The 17,904-nt window shown below is 40.7% G+C and overlaps 3 protein-coding genes and 1 long non-coding RNA gene across 6 annotated transcripts in view; 1 reads left to right on the top strand and 3 right to left on the bottom strand.

The window, feature by feature from the left end:
• The window catches only part of LOC109468777 (ephrin-B2-like), a 154,301-nt gene extending 150,660 nt beyond the window's left edge, over positions 1-3,641 (bottom strand). Inside the window, exon 1 of the mRNA XM_019767103.1 lies at positions 3,299-3,641. Within this exon, the coding sequence (XP_019622662.1) occupies positions 3,299-3,402 (104 nt within the window). The 5' untranslated portion in view covers positions 3,403-3,641. The remainder of the gene's footprint in view (positions 1-3,298) is intronic.
• A 2,530-nt stretch (positions 3,642-6,171) lies between these two features.
• Positions 6,172-8,034, top strand: LOC109468706 (defensin-1-like). Its single transcript, XM_019767020.1, has 4 exons — positions 6,172-6,274; positions 6,620-6,663; positions 7,085-7,202; positions 7,667-8,034. Exons 1-4 carry the CDS (start codon positions 6,224-6,226, stop codon positions 7,682-7,684), a joined length of 231 nt encoding a protein of 76 aa, XP_019622579.1. The 5' UTR covers positions 6,172-6,223; the 3' UTR covers positions 7,685-8,034.
• A 3,154-nt stretch (positions 8,035-11,188) lies between these two features.
• Positions 11,189-13,693, bottom strand: LOC109468682. Its single transcript, XR_002140142.1, has 4 exons — positions 13,447-13,693; positions 13,100-13,131; positions 12,389-12,500; positions 11,189-11,303 (listed from the first exon to the last, which is right to left on the bottom strand). It is a non-coding gene; the product is annotated as an uncharacterized LOC109468682 (long non-coding RNA).
• A 937-nt stretch (positions 13,694-14,630) lies between these two features.
• LOC109468681 (defensin, isoforms B and C-like) lies at positions 14,631-17,618 on the bottom strand. Of its 3 annotated transcripts, none has more exons than XM_019766997.1 (4): positions 15,584-15,774; positions 15,234-15,277; positions 14,841-14,952; positions 14,631-14,747 (listed from the first exon to the last, which is right to left on the bottom strand). In XM_019766997.1, the coding sequence occupies exons 1-4, from the start codon at positions 15,632-15,634 to the stop codon at positions 14,727-14,729; spliced, it is 228 nt and encodes a 75-aa protein (XP_019622556.1). In that variant the 5' UTR covers positions 15,635-15,774; the 3' UTR covers positions 14,631-14,726. The 3 variants fall into 3 exon arrangements, with proteins under 3 accessions (XP_019622556.1, XP_019622557.1, XP_019622555.1); XM_019766998.1 differs by lacking the exon at positions 15,584-15,774 and adding an exon at positions 17,483-17,618 and having other exon boundaries at positions 14,633-14,747; XM_019766996.1 differs by lacking the exons at positions 14,631-14,747; positions 14,841-14,952; positions 15,234-15,277; positions 15,584-15,774 and adding exons at positions 16,234-16,351; positions 16,723-16,834; positions 17,217-17,260; positions 17,483-17,598.
• Between the last annotated feature and the right edge of the window lie 286 nt (positions 17,619-17,904).

The raw sequence follows: 17,904 nt of genomic DNA, 5'->3' as shown, positions 1-17,904 counted from the left end.
CTAATAAAAAAAAAAAAAAGATAGTCCCTACCTACCTTGACCTTAATCTTTTCAAGAAACACAACATTTTTTTCCTAGCCCTATAAACAGCAAACTATAGAGGTGTCCATGTCAGACACACAGCCGCTATCCCTCTCCCACCAGGACAGCTGGAACAGTAATATTGATGTTCTGCTGTGCAGGAAGAATCGCTCTCCAATAGACCAGCCTGACAATCCATCCATTTTCCATTCACAGAGCGGATAGCTTTATTAATAGTTTGATTTTCTGCTCTTAGAATAGAGCAGTATTCAATCTTATAGATTGGTGTGGCCTTTTTTGTACATAGAGGGTAAAAGTTGCATAGAGTCAAGAGAGTCAACCCAATACTTTGGATTGCTGATTCATATACTTCATCATAAGATCTAATATTATACATTTTTGTACAAAAACCATCATGAATAATAAATATGATTGTTACAAAATATGCATATTGCATAAAAGCAAACATATTTGATAATAGATATGATATGTTAGGAATACTATATATTTATTTGCACTCATGCAGACATAACCAAAGAAAGAAATGTGAAAATGACTGACTAAAAAAGTAACTTACTAGATGAATCAAGAACAAACTTACAAAACTATGAAATGTACAATTACTTTAAGTTAACCTTTTGACTTCTTTTCCCTGTATGCTACAACCCCTATTGTAGCCCCTAATCCCTCTACTTCTCAGTATATAAACACCACTTGTGTGCAGTAATGAAATAAACTCATTGACACAAGCCTTTAAACAAGTCCAACCCAAAACACAACAATCTCTGTACTTAGTAACCATTTCTATAGGCTAAAAACTAGGTCAATATGAGCCAATACCCAGTTGGGCTATCTGTGTAATTGTTTGTAGAATTGGGGCTCTAAATGTTTTAGATGCCGTGAACTACAACAGTGCGAATCGGCAACATGTGTACCGTTTTCCACCCGAGTTAGCGCCAAATGAGCGGAACGGAAAGAATCACTTCCATGCAAACAAAGGCTAAGTACTGTCTGTGCATATACACACGTACCGTATACCGCATATCGCATACCGCATATCGTACTCCTAGTCTAAATCCAGCTATAATACGATGATTTAGTGGGTTATAAGGTTATAATACGTAGGCTTTAGAGGGTGGTTACATGAAACCACAGTGGATGTAGACGGTTAAACCGATGCACCACAGAAGGTCGAACACTGCCCGATCTGAGCAGCCCTTTGTCGCAGGAAAGGAAGGCCGGACAAAAGAGGCATTGGACAAAATTAATAAGGGCAGACCTGGCCTTTTCTGTTGGCTAGCCATGGTGCTTCTCTGGTGTGTGGGGTGTAACTTAAACGGGGGAGAGTCATTAACTGTTTAAGGAGGACCTTAGACTCTCTTCTGCCACCAAAAACGTTTATAAATATAATATATAATATAATAAAGACATTGCAGCACTTGCAATGTAAACCTGGAGTCAGAATTGCCCTAAGGAAGGTGACAGACGGTCACCGAAACGTCGGCTGAATATAAAAGACTTGCATGTGTGAAAAGAGTCTCTACTCAGTGACTTACCAACCTGATGAAACTAATAACAGTTTTAAGAAAGAAAAAAAATTACAATTATAATCTTATATTTAACACAACTTGAACAAGTGTAATGGAAAGTGTATATACGGTGTTTTCAATAGTTTTGGCTCCTCTAACAAGTGGTATTAAAGCATTTGTTCTACCCCCACACTACAGAAATAAAGGAATAGGAAATAGCATAGTAACAAAACAAAGAACCCACACAACATCCACAAACAATTATAAACACGGGATACCCAATAGATACCCATACACAGGAACTTCAAACATGACCAGATATTCAGTTACCAGAAAAAGTAACGATCCAAAAAATGCAACATTGTTAAAAGTTGATCTTTTTTTTACACAACATATTTTCTCCTTTTTGAAAATTCTTTGGACGATTTTTAAAAACAGAGGAAAGCAATGGAATGGCTGTGCTAGATACTTATATCAAGATATGCTCTCAATTTTGTATAGTTGAACAGCATGAAAAAAAATGTGCTATGTGTGATTCAATATTTTGTACAGCCAACAGGGATTTATCATAATTAACTACTGGTACTGTAAATTAATTAAGCATTACAGTTCTACCCCCACAATACAGAAATAAAGGGATAGGAAATAGCATAGGAACAAACAAAGAACCCACACAACATCACAAACAATTATAAACACAGAAATACCGAATATTAAGGCAATAAATAAACAATACACAGGAACTCTAAACATGACCAGATATTCTCACTTATTTACATACCAAAAGGAATCATACAAAAAATGCAGCATTGTTAAAAGTTGATCTTTTTTTAAACGGCACATTTTCACCTTTTTGAAAATTCTTTGAGCGATTCTTAAAAACAGATCGAGGAAAACATTTTGAGCAACAGAATGGTTGTGCTCTATACTTGTATATATATATAAGATATTTGAGAGATGCAAAGACTCTTTTGTATAGTTGAACTGCATGAAAAAAATGTGCTATGTGATTCAATGTTTTGTACAGCCTTCGGGGATTTAGACTTGACAAGTGCAAGAAGGAAGCTAGTAACTGCGATATTTCAACTGTCAGGGTATCTTATAAAACTGTCAGCGAGATTTTCTTGTAAGGAAAGGGAAAATCGCAGATACAAGCCGTGGTGTGTTTTGATGGTGATGGTTTTTTGCGGAATGTAAAAGGATTTATAGGAATACCTCATAACATAAGGCTTAGCATGGTATTGTTGGTTTGTTATGATAAAGACTGCAAGGTTGACAACCACAAGAAAGAATCTAGTAACTGTCAATGAGGTTTTCTCGTAAGGAAAGGGAAAATCGCAGATACGAGTACAATAGGACCGTGGTGTTTTGATATATAAACACAAGCCTCCTTGTTTGATGGTAGTGGTTTCTTGAGGAATGTAGAGAGATGGAATACCTCATAAGCATGGCTGTACTGTAGGTTGGTTATGATATAAAGACTGTAAGGTTTGGTATAACTGTCAGACTCGTGTCGTGCTCAGTACTTACCTTAGTACAGAGGGTTAGAAGAATATTTCTCGTAAGGAAAGGGAAAATCGCAGGACCGTGGTGTTTTGATGGTGTGGTTTCTTGTGGAATGTAAAAAGATGGAATACCTCAGAAGCAATTGGATGTGCCTGTACTGTAGGTTGGTTATGATAAGACTATAACGTAATTTTGTTAAGCCGATATAACTGTTTCGTGGCCGAGTGTAGTGCAGTACTTACAGAGGGTTTGAAGAATTCCAGTAGATGGGCTCTAGCATGGCTCCCAGCCGGCTGCCTGCCGCCCCGAGGCCGGACAGCATCACCACCAGTAGCGCCGCAAACATCCCCGGGTCCCGGGCGGGCCTCACGCCGCCCAACACGGCAGCATGCCGCGACGACACTCCGTAGAACACGCACAAACACAGCAACTCCGGCACGGGTGGCTCATTGGCATTGTCAGCCTGCGAGGTCCCAAACCGCGAGTTCGAATCTCTACCTCAGCTGCGGAGGGCTCCACATGGGGGTTACCACAGCGCCGGACACGCCAGTTTCACTTTTACCCGCTACCTGAAAACACTTTCACTGACGTCTGGATCTGTAGAATGAAAAGCTTTAGTCAAACCCGTCCGCTCGAATTTGCGTTACAGGAGGATCTGTATGGGGGTTCTTGGAGCACCTCACAGTTACAAAAGTACTGGAGAGCGAAAAAATCTACAATTTTTCTGGATCTAAATCTGTATATCGAAATATGTGTGGGGGTTTTCACCGCTCAGCTCTAATAATTTTCATAATTAGGTTCATTATTAACCGCATGTGGACCCTCATTCCGTTGTTCATTGATGTTCAAGCAGATATTGGGTGCAAAATTGTTGCCTTTGCCAGAGAAACGGAACGGAAATTATCTTTCCTTCAGACATCTACTTGGAGGTTTCCCATGTGGGGATTTCGGATATTCCTCACCGCTCCTACAGGTGGCTCTGCATGGGGGCTTCAGCAGTTCCACAACAATGAGCCGTAGATGATCCGTCAAACTCCCCAACTGCGCCAGAGCCTCTCAACAATGAGTTTATTTCTTTCATTGTAGCCGAATTCTCTCAGAAGAAGACTATAGACTGTTTGTGATCAAACACTCAAGGAGTAACGGTGTAAAAGCGGGAAGATCAGAATTACCATGTACGTACACACACACACACACGCACACACATAAATATTTTTGCGCATACATACACATACACTTCATGCCACATACACATATGTATATAAGAATCAGAAGAGTAGAAACAGAAAGACACTCCTGGTCCCGGGACGGGGATCTCACGCCAAACCCGGGCACCAGTTCAGACCCCGACGCTCTAACGACACAGCTAAAAGCTCTAGACCCGACGTTTTAACATTGTTATTTGGTTGAACATTTTCTCTTCAGTCCTCCCCTACTGTCGAAGCAGAGGATTGGGTTTCGCTTAATTTAGGCGTGTTTTTAGGCTTTTTATCGGGGTTTCACTGGAATCTTTTCCCAAGCAGCGTGAAAAAAGATTCCAGTAAAAGAAACCCCGATAAAAAGCCTAAAAACACGCCTAGATCAATCAAAAACCCAAACCTCTGCTAGCTAAGCCTGAAGAGCAGTCCTCCCTGTCTTACAGTATGCCGTTGTCGCATGAGAGCTCCGCCCGTTCCAGTACAAACAGTCTCTAGCGGAAAATTAGAATTTCCAATGAGTTGCCATGGCAGCGGCGGCTCCGTTAGCGGGAACGCCGGGTGTTGTGCTCGGGTAAAACCGCCGGATTTATGGGCGCAGCACAAAAGAAAGACACTCTAGCCTCTACCAGACTCCTTTGCAGGCTGAACAAATTGTAGAAATCGGCCTAAAATGGGATTTAATTGGCCAGGGGAGTTGGCCGGATTTATAGGAGCAGTAGCCTCTACCAGGCACTGCGGGTCGCTGAAAATAAAAAAAAGTAGAAATTGGCCAAAATAAAGGGAATAGTATACCAGGGGAGTTGGCCAGCCAGAGAGGGACATTTTGCGACTCACGGAATGTACCATCTAAGTCTCTGGTCGGCTAACTCGCCTGGTATACTATTCCATATATTTTGGCCAATTTGTACTATTTTTCTAGCGATCCGCGGTGCCTGGTAGAGGCTATATTCGCAGCACAAACTGGTCTGATAGAAAGGCCTAACTTGTCTCTAGCCTCTACCAGGCTTCAGAGGCGGCTGGAAACTGAGCATCAAACTGAAATCCCTATGACTCATATGAGTTTAGAGGGATAAATCCACTGGTATGTTATCTGTCTGTATTGTCGATATTTTCCTGAGTCATATCTGAAGCCTGGTAGATCTTAATACCTCCTTGGAAGAGGCTAACTAGTCTCTACCAGACCTCTTAATTCGTGGACTAAAAAATTAGATTCGGTGGGGCTTTATGTTGGCCTCCTGTATCCAACGTTCGCCCAACAATGTCCCCGGACGTATTATCTTCAAGTTGGTAGGTTTCTTTTCAGCAGTGCAGCGGTGCCACTGGCGATGTACCGACAACACGCACTCCCGTTATCAACCTTAATGATGCGGTCTATAAGTGACATCTAGCGGACGTTTGAAGACTGCAGCAACCGTTGCCCAAAGTTCCGCACATTCTGGGCGTTTCAAAAGGTACATCTAAAAAGGTAATAAGTTAGGCAATGTTACAACATCCACAAATGTTAAAATGGTGCCGAAGATCTTTATTAAATGCTAACTTTGATTTTAAAAAATGCCCAACTTAACACTGGGTTGTTAAATGTCCAACATAACATTGGGTTACAGTGAAGTTCAAATGGGGATTGTGTTACTTTGCCTAAAGTTAGGGAAACTCACCAAAACTTCTTGACAATACAGATGTTACAATTTCCAAGGAAATGAGAATTTCGTCATGCGTTCCAAACAAAGATGGCCATGACGGAATTCTCGTACCTACGTACATTTACGCTCGTACATTACGTCAAGGCTATGAATTATCTTATGTCAACAGCTTGTATACGTTAGTACGGGCGTGGTGACTAATTATATGTCGTCACAGCTCAGCTGTAACTTTTCCCTCGCTAAAGTATTTAAAAAAAGCATATGTACTGACTACTGCAGAGAACGTTCCTACACACGGACAAAATATCCCAAACTCACCCACTGCATCATGAAGTTCCTCATCGTTGCGATTGTGCTGGCCGTTCTGGCTAATGCAGAGGTGAGTTCTATATTAACGTTGCTTGTTGCTTTGTCCCTTAACCAAAGTCAGAGTAATGGGGGCCGTCTAACCTACACTCTCATATTTGCCACATCACAGAAACGGTGCCATCGAGGCCTTCTCAAGAATGCATAGTAGATATGTACATTGTTTAAAACAGAATTCGTTCTCGATACTGTATCTGTCTAAAAACCTTTCTCAAGATAGAAATATGTGTAGCATCTACTTAAGCCTATCATTCGAGAATATCTACTCAGTGTGTTTATTGAAATTTCTTATTCTACTTACTTTGTCCATTCTGAGTCATGTGAGTGACTGAAGATAATACTTTTTTCTTACCAAAAGGCCGCTCCGAGGTTCAAGTCCAAGATGGCGCCGCAGCCCCGAGTGTAAGTAGAGATATATCTACACACGTATGTTTATATGTTATTAGTGTTTGGGTGGATGGAATGCCATTTTTAGGTTCCCCAGGGGCACGTTTGCACTTAAAAATGCCCGAAACACACCAAAAAAAAACACGCTTCGTATAGAAAACATTAAAACATTAAACATAAAACATTAAAAACACTGCATAAATATTTAATGTACGTGCACACGCATTAACATCACATTAAACACATTAAAATGGGGCAATATGAAAATTGGTGAAACCGCAGAATGACAGGAAGGTCGAATTGGAGGTCAAAGTAGTATTCCGTAAGCCGGGCGGAATTCATTACAAGCGCCATGTCACGGGTACTTTGATTGGTTAATCAAAATTATATTGACCAATGGATGAACATCACACAAACGTTTTTGTTGCCTCCACAGAAGCTGCCACCAACTAAGCCACAACACTGGTGGCGACTTCGGTGACTTTGACACCGCCTGCACCATGCACTGTCTCATTCTGGGCTATCCGTCGGGCGGACATTGTGACGAACACAACGTAAGTGTCGTATATATATTTTTCATGGCAACTTTCCTGTGGTGTTAGCTGTTAATAGAAATTAGTCTCCATCTTTCACATTTTTCTTGTGAATCTAGGAAGACCTGAAAAGTAACATTTGCAAAACAAATGCATATGGTCTGCTCTGTAAATTCGTACTCAAATAAATACATTGAATTTCATATATATGGTCACAGGAGTCTAAATCCCTCCTACTATAAAATTGCAACATGATGTAACCCAACACCAGTTACCATGGTGACAGACGTCAATAAATCATGTCATTGGCCAGGTCAGAGGTCACTGTTTGGAGAATAAGAGGAAACTGAGCAAAAACAATATGTTTTCCTTAGGTAAACATAAATATGAGAATATGCAAAAATGTACCAAGTTGTTACTGTTGTACCAATATGTTATCATGTGTTAATGATATTCATCCTTTATTTTTTTTCACCAACTCTCAGATCTGCGTTTGCTCTTAGAGGAGGCATCAAAGTGGCGTTGCCATAGCAACGGCGGTCTGTCAACACAAATAATCAACCCTGACCTGAAACCTGGCTATTGTTTGTTGCATCGCTCGAGTGATTTATTCATAAAAGTACGAAACATGGTCCAGAGGAAGCTAGGGGAGTCTTATAGAGTTAGCTCATATATCGTATGTCAATGTCGAAAGTTATATGTGAAGATATGTAAGTATTGTACATTTGGGAATGCATCTATAGTAGCGACACCTGTGCTGCAGTGCAATGTGAACCAGTCAGAACTGCCCTGAGGAAAGTGACAGACGGTCACCGAAACGCCGACTGAATAAAACACTTCACCTTAGTTGTGTAAAAAGAGTCTCTTTACTCTGGGATTTTGTTAATAGATAATAGAGATGTTACAACCATTTTCGAGGAAACGCGTACGAGAGAGACGATTTCATCATGCATGTATCCCGACGACAAATGGCCGTGACAGAAGTCCCGTACATACATTGTGTCAAGGCTATGGGTTATCTTATGTCAACAGCTTGTACGGGCGTGGCAACTAATTATATGTCATCACATCAACTCAGCTGCAACTTTTCCCTCGCTTAAGTATTATGAAAAAGCATCTGTACTGACTACTGCAGAGAGCGTTCCTACAAACATCCCAAACCGATCTACCGGAATTTTTCCCGCGCAAATAGTATAAGAAAACGCGCGAACACAGACCTTTGCAGACGATATTTCTGACTTACGTTCCAACCGGACCCACTGCATCATGAAGTTCCTCATCGTTGCGATCGTGCTGGCCGTTCTGGCTAATGCAGAGGTGAGTTCTAACTTCTATCTATAACGTTGCGTGTTGCTTGGTCCCTTAACCCAACTAATCAAGGTTGTGGGACACTCTAACGTACACTCTCATAACACTGCCGGGTGCTATTGGACCGCCACAGTCTCGTAACCGTCGACGCCTTTCTGAACGGTCGTCACCTTTCTACATCTATCGCTGACTGGTCATTGCTATATCCGAGCGTCTCATAACTTTTTTTGGGTTCACAAACGTATAAAACGTAATATAGACTATAAAAAGCACAAGCTTGGATTCGAACCCGGGTCAAAAAGCGTAGGTCTTCCAATTCTTATTATTTCTGCTGTACTATTATGAGTTGTGAGTGACTAAAGATTATACTTTTTCTTTCAAAAGGCTGCTCCGAGGTTCAAGTCCAAGATGGCACCGCAGGCCCGAGTGTTAGTATGTCCACATAATATACTACTGTTTGTAAGGCTGTTTTTTTGGTTTGGACGGATGGGATGTCGTTTTTTTAAGTTCCCCACTGGCAAGTTTGCAATTCAAAATGCTTGAAATATCTAGAAAACGCTTCCTATCGAAAACTCATTAAAAACACTGTATAGAAATGCCATGTACATACACATGTATGGGGGAAATGGTGAAACGCAGACTGAAAGGAAGGTCAAATTGGAGGGCAACATGTTATTCCATAGTCTAGGAGGAATTGAGATCATATAACGTCATGTAATAGGTTTGATTGATGGTTAAACGAAATTATATTGACCAATGGATACACATAAACAAAGAAATAAACAAACATTTTGTTGCCCCAACAGAAGCTGCCACCAACTGGTCCTCAACATTGGTGGAACCGACTTTGGCAGTGACAGCGACACCGCATGCGCAGCCCACTGCCTTATTCTGGGCTATCCTTCGGGCGGACATTGTGACGAACACCAAGTAAGTGTCGTGTGTTTTTCATGACAACTTTCCTCACTTCAACACGACTTTCCTCACTTCACTCAGGTGTAAATGAGTACCTAGCTTCGGTTAGGGACGTCCCTCGGTAGAACGTTAAATGGAGGTCCCGTGTTTGGGGAGAGCCATACCCCGTGCACGTAAAAGAACCCACCAAACATTTAGAAAAAGAGTAGGGGCATGCCCCGGTGTGCAATGGTACAAAATTCTACTGTCTGGGAGTTGGTGATTCACTACAAATCACCCGGATGGAGGCCTGGTGAACCCCATCTCGTACTAGCCACAAAAGGCAGCAGAATCTTCAGCTAGTTGAAGGAGGCGGCCTCAAATGAAAGAAAAAGAAGAACTTTTCTGTAGTGTTAGCTGTTAATGACAGCAAGGGAATTATACATTCCTGGATAATGTCCTTGATGACAGTGACAATCACGCGAGCTCTCGCTGGATCGTGCTCTCGCGAGAGCAGAGTAAAAATGGCGGCGGTATTTTTTGGGGTCTATTAAAGTTTATTATGCCCCAGTGGGGCTAAATGCAGTACGTTAGTTACTAATAAAGAATAGGAGGGTTGTGCTATGTTCTTTCTACATCTATGCTTTACACGTTTCTTCTCTCTTTTTGAGAAATTTGTAAAAAAAAGTTTTTCCAATACGGCATGATTGAAGACATTATAAAGTCATCCTTTGTTAGATGTACATATTTCTGTTCTAACTGTACATGTACCTCATAAACAAAGGTATTGCGTAAATCGCTGTATAGTAGACACTCTACGATGAAGTGGATTAATAATAATAATTCTATATCTTTCACATGTTTATTTATTTATTTATTTATTTGAACTTTGTCACAAGGACAGGACAGGGGGAACAGGCAGATACCTTTTCCACGCCCCTGTACATTTTCCTTGTGGATTTAAGATTAAGGATAGAAAAATATGCACACATTTATTCTGCTATTTCTGTTGTACCAATATGTTATCATGTGTTAAAGGTTTTCATCTTTTTTTCACCAAAATTCTAGATCTGTGTTTGCACCGCTTAGAGGAGGAAGCATCCAATCGGCGTTGCCATAGCGACGGCAGTGTGTCAACACAAATAATCATCTAAAGTGTTGACCTGAAACCTTACTATTGTTTGTTGAGTTTTTAATACTTTAACTATGAGACATGATTTAGACGATGTTGTGTTTCATAGAGTTAGCTCATATAAAGTAAATTCTATCTAAAATCTAGAAATCTAACTTTAAAAATATGTAAATATGTGTATTTTCTCATACACTTCACTCCCATATTTCTTCAACTGGCAAACATGTATCTTTGAAACCTTAGCTAAGGCCTGGTAAGGCCACAACTTCGTATATCAGTGGATTGATGTTTTGACATTACAAAGTACGACTAATAAACATAGCGTAATAATTAGACAAGAATGTTTTTAAAACAGAAGTACTTAAAATCAACATAACATATATATAGCGATTATTTTTCTCCCATAACGCAATTATCATTCGCTTACTACGACCTGATGCCTTTTACTTCTTCCGAAACAAAATTTACTATCCAACTAGGTTTTTTTTTCTGTATTGTTTGTATGTCTCTCTCTCTCCTCTCTCTCTTTCTCGATCTCTATATATTTAGATGAGCTAGTGTTTAGAATACGAAATGCTTTCTTACTTTTGAAACTTTCTTAACCTCACTTTTCACTGTATTTTCTTGAACATTATGACTTCCACATCTTTCTACATGAATAAAAACACTCAAATGATTGAAGACTGATTTATTCAGATGTCGGATCAAGAGTTGTTTTTGTTGACAGGCGGTCTCCATGACGACGGCCACTTTAATGACTCTTCTGCTCAATTGCGGCAAACGCAGACCTGAGGAAAGAAAAACACGAGAAAAATTATCATAATGAAACATCATATTCCAACACACTTTCAGACAATGCTAAACATCCCCTACATACCCTACCCCCCCACCCCACCCTACACACACAAGGCACAAAGTCCACGTTTATCTAAAGATTTTTTTAACGATAAACTCATTTGTATCACCAATGGCGTCCTATAAAAACTGCTCAGTTTGTCATGGAGGAAAAAAAGTTATCTCTGATTTTTTTGTTTGAAATCCTCTCAAAAAGGCAGAAAATGCCATTTTAGGTTCTATTTTCAAAATTTGTCGGGGGAGCATGCCTCCGGACCCCCCCTAGGAACCTCGCCTCTTGGTCGCTCGCTGGTCTGACAGACATTAGGAAGAAACCCCCCCCCCCTCTTCAAAATCCTTGCTACGGGCATGACAAACCCACAATCCCTAGCCTCTACCAGGCACCGCGGATCGCTGGAAAAATAGTAGAAATTGGCCGAAATAAAGGGATAGTATACCAGAGAATATCCCGGGCCACTTCAAAGAACGTAGCGACCCCCGACAGGCTCAGGGGGTCGCGAATTGGATCTTCTATGGCCCGGGATATTCTCTGGTATACTATCCCTATATTTCGGCCAATTTCTACCGTTTTTCCAGCGATCCGCGGTGCCTGGTATTGTTTATTTGTTTATTGTCAATTTGCACATAAAAAAGTAACAGTATGAAATGAAATTATATACAAGCAAATATGCTGGATAGCCCGAGAAACCTGAAGGTTTGTCTAGTGGACTCTCCCAAATCCTATTAATCTTATGATCTCTTATTTACATACATTTATTACATTTACATTTAACTTGCAATGTATTAAGGGACAAGCAAACAAATTAACTCAAAAAAGGTACAAGATAATATAAAGTTAACACGGCGAATTAAATATCTAAACAATAAAGTTAGACAATCAAGAACATATTATATTGAACAAAAAAAAATAAATTTCCATTAGTCAAATCATAAGTTATTATGAGTAAGAACAACATAAGAAACCAATATTGACACAAAGAAAATATCATGGTAGATGCTACACAATCGCCACACTCACATTTTCCCCATTGCAGTATCCGCCACGGTTGCCCAACACAAGGCAGTGAGCTGCGCATGCGGCGTCTCCGAAGCTGGCTCCTCCGAAGGAGAAGCTCAGAAGATCGCAGGTGCTTCAGAAAAAACAACAACAACAAATTACAAAACAATAACAACAAATTACTAAACAACAAGAGTTCGCAGGGCACAAACCTTCGCAATAGCTTGAGGAGTGGGTAAATGTGTACCGGCCCTACTTTCCAAGGCGTGTTTTCAGGCATTTTTATCGGGGTTTCTTTTTTGTACTGGAACTCCCCCCCCCCCAAATTTGGAATTTTTTTTGGGTTGGGGAAAAATTCCACTGCAAAAAAGAAACCCCGATAAAAAAGCATAATAACACGCCAAAAGATAAGCCAAAACTCACTCGTCTTCTCTCATAAATTTAAACTTCACGACAGCTGTGTCGTTGTCACTTCAGTTCTTCTTATACAACGTTTATGGTCTTTATTTTCGAAATTAAGGAATTTAAGGAATCATGTGTTTTTCTTTCTCATATTGTCTTTTTCGCTCTCTCGCGTTAGACTTGGGATGTCATCCATAGAAGTTACCTGCTCTGGCCTAAACCGTATATAAACTAGAATATAAGTACTATTTGCGTTTACCGTTACTTTGTCTTTGTCCATTTATTTGTATCAACTGATGTAATTTTGAGTAAAAAGAAACCTCTACTTACATGCGTGGCTGGGCGGCCATCTTGGGCTTGGCCTGTTGGTAAAAAGAGAAACTTGGTCAATTGTGTAACAGTGGGGGGGGGGGGTTATAGGCGCTACCAACTGATCCGGCCGATGGGTCCAGACCTTTTAGCGGAATGGTTAGAGCTTTGGGGTATGAGCTGACGCCCAGGTTTGGCGTGGGTTCGATCCCCGGCCCGGTGAAACATTACAAAATCAGTGTGAAACATTACAACCCCACCGGACTACAAATACATCAATGCCCTCTTGTAAACGGTTGGAAAATTTTAGTTTTTTATGCATGACACGCAGATAAATATGGAGAATTTAGGATCTGGAAAGAACTCACCTCTGCATTAGCCAGAACGGCCAGCACGAGAGCAACAACGAGGAACTTCATGATGCAGTGGGTCCGGTTAGAGTCAGAAATATCGTCTGCAAAGGTCTTTGTTTTCGCGCTTTTTTATACTATTTGCGCGGGAAAAATTCCATCTGGGCCGGAATCATGATTCAGCCAGAATTTTTATCATCTGTTGACGTACTATATTTGGGGATATCTCTTAACCTTCTACCTACATACCCATCGCAGGCACGCGGCCTTGAGTGAGTGTCTCACTTTTGTGTCGGGATTCCAAGGTTTACTAGTACACAAAGTCGTTTCTCGTTTCCGCTATTGGTGGAACCAACTTCGGTGACGGCGACTCCGCATACGCAACTGGCTGGCTCAATTCTGGACCAGAGTTTATTTAAATAAGGCAATGTTGATATGGACCATACTGTAAATGGTAAAAAATAAGCGAATATATGTTGTATGTTGCAAAACAAAGTATTGGAAAACGAAACCAATGTCATAGAATGCCGAAATCAATTCAGGAAAAGAAGAGAATGTGAAGAAATGAAAATGAAGAGTGTATTACCATTCCCCATACCATACTCTGTGTGTTTAGTCATTTGTTCAAACTTTATGACCACGTAGATTTCATAATAAAGAGAAACTTTTTTGCCAAACTTTTTTTTTATTCTGCCATACTGGCTGAGGACCCGTAAATAGACCATACAATGCATACAGATCTAAATCTTAAGGTTGTTGGTTCAAATCCGTGGCAGGTCACACAGCTGTGTCGTTGGGCCACGTTACCACTATTTCCTCACATGACAGGTGAAAACGAGTACATAGCTTCGGTTAGGGACATCCTCTCGGATGGGACGTAAAGCAGGAGGTCCCGTTTTGAGGAGAACCACACCTCGAGCACGTTAAAGATCCCACCACACGTATCGAAAAGAGCAGGAGTTCTTCCAGGGTGGGTGTACAGTGGTTCAAACCTTACAGTCCGGTAGTACTGGTGTGTTACGCTTAATGGCTGTTCACAAACAAACAAACAAATAAACAAACAAACAAACAAGTATCAGTGACTCAAAGCTCAGATCACTAACCCTACTTCAATACTTGTCAGTGTATTTTCTTAAATACTTTCTAAAGTGGGAAACTTTGTCTTCTGCCTTTTGCTTCATGAAAACAAATAAAAACACCCAAATGATTGAAAACTGATTTATTCAGATGTCGGATCAGGAGTTGTTTTTGTTGACAGGCGGTCTCCATGACGACGGCCACTTTAATGACTCAGCTGCTCATGAGCGGCACGTGCAGACCTGAGGAAAGAAAATCACGAAAAAATTATTAGATATTCATACAAGAAATATATAAGAAATATATTCATTTTAAATTTCATAGTTTTAACCCACCTTTTGGCCATTGCAGTATCCACCACCGTAGCCCAAAATGAGACAGTGAGCTGCGCATGCGGAGTCCCCGAAGGCGGCTCCTCCGAAGGAGAAGCTCAGAAGGTCGCAGGAGCTACAGGGACAACAACAACAAATTACCAAACAACAACAACAACAAATTACCAAACAACAACAACAACAAATTGCGAAACAACAACAAATTACCAAACAACAACAACAAATTGCAAACAGTACATGGGGTCAAGTAAGTAGTTAGTATTCATAGTTTGCTGAGTGGGTCAAGGTGTATTTTCGACTCTCAAAAAGTTTACAACAACTGTTGCTTTATAGCTTCAGTTCTTCTTAATTACAAGGTTTTTTTTCTTGCCAACCCAAATACAAATATTTACTTACACGCGTGGCTGGGCCGCCATCTTGGACTTGAACCTCGGCGCAGCCTGTTGGTAAAAATAATACGACTCTTTAGTTTTAAAGTCTTTAGTCTTAAAGTAGAACACACAAGATTATGTTATGGGTTAGGAAAGAAGTTAAAGTGATCTCGAACCAGTTTTAGCAAATACACTCAGTAAACAGTTGACTAGTCGTGACAGAGAACACAGACGCTATGTACAGTATTTACAGGTTCATTGTACCGGGACAAATCCCCAAGCTGTTTTCGACAAGTAACGTTACATAACGTTACAATAAAATTATTTAGGACCTGTGCATGACACACAGATGAAAAATAAGACGAAAGAACTCACCTCTGCATTGGCCAGAACGGCCAGCACGAGAGCAACAACGAGGAACTTCATGATGCAGTGGGTCCGGTTGGAACGTGTCCGTACGTGCGTCAGAAATATCGTCTGCAAAGGTCTGTGTTCGCGCGGGCTTTTTTCTTATACTATTTGCGCGGGAAAAATCCCATCTGGAACGGAAATATGATTTAGCCAAAACGTATCATCTACTAGTATTGACATACTATAACCTAGATATGTGTGTCAGGCCAGTCACTTTTACATGCCTCTCCTACCAACGACACCGATTTTGAAAGTACAACATTTTCTGATCATCTGCACCGAGGAACAGTGGTTTGGAACCTGCATGATGAAAAATGTTATTTTGAGAAGCAAATAGTGATTAACCTAGTATCGTGATTACATACAATTGCAAGACTTTAAAATATCTGCTTTGTTTGCCATACATAACCACTGTCGTAGTATCATAGGCACACAAAACTAAGCCATCGGACAGTATGTGGCCCCACTTTTTGGCGACGCCTCTGGAGCGATGCGGATATGTCATTCGACTTTGGCCAGTCCTCAGGCAATCTGATCTCATGTCAGACGCGTTTGATATCAACGACGAAATGTATCAAACTTGGTTTATGGATATATGAATAAAAACACTTAAATGATTGAAGACTGATTTATTCAGATGTCGGATCAAGAGTTATTTTTGTTGACAGGCGGTCTCCATGACGACGGCCACTTTGATAATGACTCAACTGCTCATGAGCGGCAAACGCAGACCTTAGGAAAGAAAAGCATAAGCAAATAATTAGATATTCATGCATGGATTTTTTTCATTTTTAACAATTTGTGTCTAAAATTCGCAAGAAAAACGTAAACCAAACAACACTTCTTATGACAACAGTGAACACAACGTGCAAAATTATCGTCCCATCCGTTTAGAAGTAGTCATGATAATGAAATAATCGTTTGAGAATATGTGTTAACGTTAACAAACTTAGAAACCTTACCAGGCCTAGCCTAGGGAAATAGTGTGGTGTTTCGGTTTCCTGACCAGCCTTTTTGGGTCGACCACCATTTCGTTCTAAAATGTTATTATGTTTACCGAAGGAACCCCACCTTCCCCCATGCACACCCACACACACACACACCTTCTGGCTGTTGCAGTATCCCCCACGGTAGCCCTGGATAAGGCAGTGAGCTGCGCATGCGGAGTCCCCGAAGCTGGCTCCTCCGAAGGAGAAGCTCAGAAGGTCGCAGGAGCTACAAGGACAACAACAACAAATTACAACAACAACAAAAAAAAACCAATTAGCAAACAACAGGAGCTACAGGGACTTCAACAACAAATTACCAAACAAGAATAAATTAGAAAAAACCAAGAACATGAGTTCGTAGAACTCAAATTCCTCCGTTAAGTTGTGCTAGTAGTTTGCGGAGTTGGTGAATGTGTATTTCCCCTCTCATAAAGAGCCAACAGCTTTTGCCTTGTGGCTTCAATTACTGTTACGACTTTTCTGGTCTCTATGTTTAAAACCAAAGCATATTTTTTCGTCTTAGATCTAGTGGTTGCAGATGATTTCATTCATAAAATCTACTTGCTTTTAGCTAACCCGAATGTCAAATGTACTGAACCTCTACTTACATGCGTGGCTGGGCGGCCATCTTGGGCTTGAACTTTGGTGCGGCCTGTTCGTAAAAAGAAGGCTCCTTTATAGCCTTAAAGTAGCGCGCAACAAAGCAAAATATGTCACAGCAAAATCAGTGTCCTTAACTCATGGTCTTAGCAGTTCCAAGGTCAAACTCAATAGAGGTCAGACGTTGAAGTAGCGGTCAGACACGTAGACAAATACGAATGTAAGTATGACACTCTATATAAATATGAAAAATATAGATCTGTGAGGAACTCACCTCTGCATTAGCCAGAACGGCCAGCACGAGAGCAACGATGAGGAACTTCATGATACAGTGGGTCCGGTTGGAACGTGGGTCAGAAATATCGTCTGCAAAGGTCTGTGTTCGCGCCTTTTCTTATACTTTTTGGGCGGGAAAAATTCCATCTGGGCCGGAATCATGATGCAGCCAAAACTGGCTCATCTGTTGACATACCAGTATCATCAGTTGACATACTGGTATCATCTATTGACATACTGGTATCATCTATTGACATACTAGTATACTATCTTACTGGTATAACCTCGATATGTCTGTATGCCAATAGTTATCACTTTTACATAACTACCCCCCTCCAATGCCTGTCTTTACCATTTAAGGATGGGCTGTTATTTTCTCTCCATATAGTGCAAAAATGTACTTTGTAGACAGAACTGTGG

The sequence above is a fragment of the Branchiostoma belcheri genome, unplaced genomic scaffold (assembly GCF_001625305.1).
Source record: "Branchiostoma belcheri isolate BF01 breed outbred unplaced genomic scaffold, Haploidv18h27 scaffold2, whole genome shotgun sequence".
Classification (NCBI taxonomy): Eukaryota; Metazoa; Chordata; class Leptocardii; order Amphioxiformes; family Branchiostomatidae; genus Branchiostoma; species Branchiostoma belcheri.
Note: the sequence above shows the minus strand (reverse complement) of the source record. Positions and strands in the feature narration are given on the sequence as shown.